This window comes from Haliotis rubra, unplaced genomic scaffold (assembly GCF_003918875.1).
Source record: "Haliotis rubra isolate DU_JTF1 unplaced genomic scaffold, ASM391887v1 Scf651, whole genome shotgun sequence".
In the NCBI taxonomy this organism is placed as follows: Eukaryota; Metazoa; Mollusca; class Gastropoda; order Lepetellida; family Haliotidae; genus Haliotis; species Haliotis rubra.
In genome coordinates, this window is record NW_025767359.1 from 277,857 (window position 1) to 284,894 (window position 7,038).

The following is a 7,038-nucleotide window of genomic DNA, read 5'->3' on the forward strand; positions in this document are numbered from 1 at the left end:
AAAATGCCAGTGTAGAAAGTCTCCTGAAAATATATTTTCATTTTCTGAAAGTCTTTTCCTCTTCTGGAAGGGGCCGTTCAGATAGCAGAATGGTTGCTGTTTCAGGAGATAAAGGCACCATCGGTTCCTGTTATAACAATGGTTTCACAGATATAACGTTATCAGAATGAATAGGGCCATTTCAGATTATTGCCATGAAATATTCATGAGAATTATACTGGTTAAATTCTTTGGAAAATATCAAAGCAGTCACTCCATGATGGAAGATTAGGGTTGTCATTGAGACAGACACTCGGTGCAATAAATCTCGAAAATAATTTGATGAGAAGGTTTTCATGAAAAAGCAATAAACAGGCAGCATCATGCTCAACGACTACATGTTCTTTGTGCTCAGAGAACTTGGCTGGTGTGCAACTATAGTATGTTTGTCCCATGCATGATCAGAAATGCTCACAGCACAACATATGAAGTTAAACCAAGGATTCAGAGGAGCAGCTTTGAACATGATTCTTTTGATGGCGATCGTGACTTTTGTCTGTGTGGATTCATTGTCGTCCTTCGCTATTCACGTGTACAGAGCACAGAGGACCCGATACACTCCCGGAACACCCACACAGGTGGTCACACAGATCAGTCTTGTGAACTGTGTAGTGCTTTGTCTTCACCACAATAACTGTGTTGGAATACACTTCTCCCGAATATTGGGAAACTGTGTAACCTTAGCGTCATTTTCACGAAACAAGACATATTCCAACAGGGGCTACATTGTATATCGCGTTGCCAAAGGTGGGTGATCACAAAGAAAATTAATGTATGTACCCTCGGGTGATGAACTATACTGGAAATATTATAAGTTGTTCACTGGTCTCGAGGGGTACCTGGGCTGATGTACCCTCGATGTTTGTTAATGTTATGAACATAAAGGAACATCGATGGTACATCAACTCATGAACAACGTATTTATCTTAGCGAACACCTCAATGGTAATTTTGAACTGGTATCGGGTCATAGTATGGAGTACGAAAACATCGGTAATTTCCGTAAATCATTCGTGATTCAATGTTATTCGAGATAAAGAATTACTACTACGAAGAACCAAATGAGTTCGGCATTCCCAGCGAAAATGTTACTCGCTTGTAAGCTGGGTACATTGAAAATAATGAAAGAAGAAAACGACATTTATGTGTGAGGCAAGATAATATCCAATGTGAACAAACCTTATTGAGATTAACGTCTTCGATCATTTTTAGAGTAGTAAGGAAGGCTAACTATATATGGATGAACAACTTCTTTATGCGAGTGAGAGCGACGTTTCGGGGTAGGTTCGTTTGCTTGATAACGGTGTTAGAACCTACACCGAAACATCGCTCTCACTGTTAAAAAAGAGGTCGTTCATTTATATATTGTTGTCCGTCCTTATTAGAATAATCTAGATAGAACTGTGTGATTTCGGCTAAATAATAAGCATGGATCGCCATCAAATAGTGATGATGGCGGGTGTTGGCAAAAAGGTGAGTGTATCCTGCACCACCGACGGCACCAGGCACCAGCACTGCCACTTTCGCAGCATTAAATGTTTTTCAGCAAAATGTCTCGTTGCTTCGATTATTTTGTCGGTGCTTGCAGCGAGAAAATAATCAAAGCAAGGAGATGATCATCGAGTGAGTGAGTGAGTGAGTTAAGATTTAAAGTCACATCGGCAATATTTCAGCCATATCGTGACTAAAACTAGTTCTCAATTTGTAATACATACATATAATATATAAAACCCTGTAAACGAAGGACAGTAAAACCACTAGATTATCACAGATTGAGGTAAAACTAGCTAACATATATCTTTACAAGTCGAAAATTATTTCTGGACAATACAATGTAAAATTGGGCTATAGATCGCCAACAACTGAAGGTAGATCACCATACTAGGGACCATGGGGACGTAGATGATCATCGAAATTTTAAGATTTTTAAGAAACTTGGAGCAACGAGAAAATACTCGAAGCAACGAGAAAATACTTGAAGCAACTAGAACATAAGTGAAATAACCAGAGAATAATTAAAATAACCAGAAAATCCTCCGAAGCACCGACAAAATAATCGAAGCAGCAGGAAATTTCGCTGAAAAAATATTTGATGCTGCACAAGTGGCAGTATTAGGCTTTCGGACGAACTAACTAAATTGTACACCAAAAAGCTAACATGGGATCATATGATGCAAAAGAGAATAGGGCATCGCAATGGACACAGGTTTTGTCTCCAATTATCAAAGACCGCCTCCGTGGTGTAGTGGTTAGAGCGTCCGCCCGGAGAGCGGAAGGTCGCGGGTTCGATCCCCGACCGCGTCATACCAAAAGACGTTAAAATATGGTACTTGTTGGTCCCTGCCTGCGCTCGGCATTAATGGGTACAACAAGGACTAGTCGGCTCGGAGTCAGTATAATGTGTCTGAGTGGGGTATCCATGCTTCACTGCGGCATGGTATCTCAGTGGGCTAGCACTATAAAACCAGCTTCAGTCTGGACTACGACAAGCAGCCGCACTTACACATACACACGCATGCACGTCGTCATATAAGCGAAATATTCTCAAGCACGACGTTAAACCCAATTTCACCTCACCGCACCCATTATCAAACATGGAAAGGTTTTCCACGTCTGTCAGAACATTTCTAGAATGCTTTGATAAGGCGCTGTTTGTTGCAACCTCGATGTTTTCCCAAACAACTTTCTGAGCAAGAGTTGCAGGACTCTTTTGTTTCTTGCGTTTACAAAACAATCCCCTATAAATTCCACTGTTCATGGTATATGTAGGCAAAATGTCCTCAAAGAAGTTGATTTTCACCTGACGGTGTTTGATGGATAATTACAAAAGATAAAAAAAAAATACAAGTTCAAGCTCAAATGTTTGTATTGGGTTACTCAAAGAATGAAACATATTGGCACTGGACTGTAGCTCACACCGATAAGAAAAGTCGCAGCAGTTCTGAATCTAAACAACATCCTTTCAACAAAACAATTACTGTCAGAACTAATAAAACAGAACTAAATTACAACAACTTCATATCTCGAAATGTTTTATAACATTTCACATATACAATGATTTCAATATCATGTATCTCTGTATGCTTTCAGAAATATATGTTATGCTATACAAACTTTCCCAATCATATCATGGATTCAAACTGATCGAGATTAATCCACAAGAAAGCAAAATCAAAGTCAGATGCATGCCTTTGGTTAGTCAAATATTGAAAATAGTGCAACAGAACTGTAGCCCCTATCGATAAGTCACAGCTGTTTAAGTGCAAACTAAATCCACTTAAATAAAATTGCTACCAACTCTGATAATACAGTATTAGATTACAAAAACTGAATATTTTTAAATGTATTTTACATATTTGACATATACTTAATCTTCAACAATGATTTCAATATCGAGTGTTGTTTCAATATCTAACATTTACCAATCACATCATAGATTAGTAACACACCATTTCAATTATATTCCAACATCTTTAAATGACTGTACCGATTGAGAAACTATGAAAATACTAGTTTTCCGGTATGTTGTGTCTGAGAGTAGAAAGTTACGTGATATGTAAACATGGCCGACCCTTGTGCCATACATGGGAAGTGTCATATAGCAAGCACATTGAGGAAACACGAATGACTAAAGATGAAATGTAACTCAGGTAGTCCACTTTCCCTATGACATTATGTGTTGGTCGTACGTGACATGTATTTGGGTTTTCAATATGGCTGCCATGGCAGCCATTTTTAAAAACGAAATCAGGTATCAAGATTAGTTGGAATAATTGCACCTCCGCTGGTATAGTTATTTCAAAGGACATATGCGTCCCTAGGCAAGTGATTTTGTTCAAACATTGCCCCTGTTCACCCAGCAGTGAATGGGTATCTGGTGGGATAAAATATATGACTGTTACATTTCTAGAGCTGCCTGTAATAATGTGTTAGCGCCTTTAGCATGCACAGCTGTGTGGATACAGGCGCTTTACAAATAGCCATTACTTACTTACTTATCTATGTGATTCTTGTCTTCCCTTTCAGACAGGAGACCTGCGCACACAGAACCAGAAGCTTACCAAAGGAAAGTTCCGGGTAATGACTTTCATTGCTTAGAAGTAGAAAATTCGGAGCATATAACAAAAAATATAAGCAAACGTTTTTTGTTTCATTTACTTGAATGTACATAAACTCCAGAGAAAAACTAGTCTCGAATAACACACTGTGAGTTAGTGCATTTTAGTTGTATTTTACCAGTACGAACGTGGTGGGGGACACCGTATATGACTGTCTAAGACCGAACGATGAAATGCAACAGGGGGTCCTTATAGGAGAGATGATACTTCTACTGGTCTTAACTGTCACAATATAGTTTAACATTATATAAATGGATCACAGAAATTCAGTGATGACACCCGAATGAACGGACCTATTTCTGTTGCATCTCTTTGCAGACGAGAGCGTTGAACATGCAACAGGGGCTGCCCAAAAGAACGAACCTACTTCCATTGGTCTTAACAGGCACAAATATGTCAATGGATTACTGAAATTCAGTCATGAAACCAGAATGAATGATCTTACTTCTGTTGCATCTCTTTGCAGACAAGAGCGTTGAACATGCAACAAGGGCTGCCCAAAGCAGAGATCCCTTCTTGAACTGCCTTGCTGGCCGCTGTTGGTGTAGGCTGGGATACCGCAAAGACAAAGTCACCGACCGATGCGGGAAGGTTCATGGTAATGAAACATCAGTCTAAGTAAACTTAGGCTCGGTATTATTCGTTACACTGCTATGCTGAGTCTAACAAACCCTAGTAGAAGGTCGCGTTAGCTAACCTTTCCAGTTGACCAATCAGAGCACAGCTTACCAAATCGCGAAAGTTGACATTCGCACATACCTTCTGAACTTTTACCTCGAAAAGTTGGTACCCGAACGATTCTGAAGGCATTTTTCCAACTGATGCACATGGAGCACGCCACAGCAGTGAGTAAACAGTCGCTGAAAATAGCGTTTGTGTCAATATTCAAGGATGTCAGCTTGCGGAAATATTAGCAAATGGTAACCATGATGTCATCAGAAAGCCCCAAGCGTATATACTGCAGGTCAAATATATGTGTTTTATGCGGATTTTCGTTTGTTGAGAGGTCAGGGTCACTGACTGGGGAATTTTGTAAGTCCCACCGAACCCTAAATAGTAGCCGTTGTCTGGTTGGTTGAATCCGTCCGGCCGTCTCGCATTAGATTGGACGGTCATAAGTGGGGCAAAGGTTAGCTGACGCGACCTTCTACTAGGGCCTGTTAGACTCAGTATAGCAGTGTAACGAATAATACCGAGCCTAAGTTTACTGAGACTGAATGAAACACGTACATCCAAATAGTTGTTGACACTTTGGGCAGGAAAATGTAAACAACTCGTTATATGAATACACACTGCCATTAGAGAGTGGTTGGTTGGATTGTTTGTTGTTTAACGCCGCACTCAGCAATATTCTAGGTATATGGAGACAGTCTGTTAATAATCTAGTCTGGACCAGGCAAACCAGTGATCAATAGCATGACCATTGACTTCTGCAGTTGAGATACGATGACATGTGTCAGTCAAGTCAGCTACCCTTACCACCCGATCATGTAGGAGTTGCTGAAGGTCAATTCCTACCCGGATATTCCTACCATATAAATATTTTATATTTGGGTTTACACTTTCCCCGTAAAGTATAGATTCTGGTATGTTTTATGGGGGGGTTGGCCCCTATCCGGTACTCGAACCTATACGCCTAAGTCACGTTACAGCCAGTACACACAGTCACCGATCTAACCCACACACCCACAGCGTCTTCCACAAAACTTAGAGTTTGACATCTGGTTAGTGCAGTCCTCTGACAACTGGAAATGTGCACGGCTTCCCCGGTCGAAAGATATTTCGTGTACCCCTCTGAGAAAGTGTAATCACATATATTGCATTTGTTACATTTGACATTTGACTTTCTAAATGGCATTGTGTATACATAGCTCTAAGACGGGTCGGCAGATTACGTGATGTACACAACCATGGCCTAGATTTTCGAAGCTCTCTTAGCGCTAAGACAGTCGTAAGGGCCATACATTAACATTAACTTCCGACTGTCTTAGCGCTAAGAAGGCTTCGAAAATTTAGCCCCATGGCCAGTTGTCAGACTTCCATTGTTTGTAATACAGTTGGTGTAAAATGGTTAAGTTTTGCCTTACTAAAGGTGAGGTGAGGTGAAATTGGGTTTATCGTCGTGCTTGAGAATATTTCGCTCATATGACGACGTGCATGCGTGTGTATGTGTAGGTGCGGCTGCTTGTACTAGCCCAGACTGAAGCTGGTTTTATAGTGCTAGCCCACTGAGATACCATGCCGCAGTAAAGCATGAATACCCAACTCAGACACATTATACTGAATCTGAGCCGACCAGTCCTTGTTGTACCCATTAATGCCGAGCGCAGGTAGGGACCAACAAGTACCATATTTTAACGTCTTTTGGTATGACGGGCTCGGGGATCGAACCCGCGACCTTCCGCTCTCCGGGCGGACGCTCTAACCACTACACCACGGAGGCGGTTACCTTTCTAAAGAATAAAACAAGCACACAAAGTATGATGTATTCAGGTTTCAGTGGTGCAGGACATATGTATACTTACAAGTTGAATACTAGAAATGAGACATTTACCAGTTGCAAAATATATTATTGTTTAATGTATTTATTTTTTGAAATTAAACATTTCCTTTCTTCATATGTTTGATTGTTCTTTAGCATTGTTATGCATCCATCAAAAGAGCGAGTCTGACCTCTGTCTTCTGAAGGCCATGCGTCTCACCCGGATCTTCACAGATCTATACGTGTCACTGGTACAGCTCGTTCAGACAACAATCTTACGTTTGTCGAATAAAGATGTCTTCCACAGTGTTGGTTCCCAGGATAATATGTTTAATTACCATCTTACATTCAGAATTAGAACAGAGATCGACCCAAACATTCATCCTGGTAAAATGATGTT

General features: G+C 40.5%; 1 protein-coding gene across 1 annotated transcript in view; it reads left to right on the forward strand.

Annotated features, from left to right (window-relative positions):
• The window catches only part of LOC124257206 (mammalian ependymin-related protein 1-like), an 11,363-nt gene extending 6,687 nt beyond the window's left edge, over positions 1 to 4,676 (forward strand). Inside the window, exons 6-7 of the mRNA XM_046691225.1 lie at positions 4,065 to 4,115; positions 4,623 to 4,676. Of these exons, the coding sequence (XP_046547181.1) occupies positions 4,065 to 4,115; positions 4,623 to 4,676 (105 nt within the window). The remainder of the gene's footprint in view (positions 1 to 4,064; positions 4,116 to 4,622) is intronic.
• Positions 4,677 to 7,038: the final 2,362 nt, after the last annotated feature.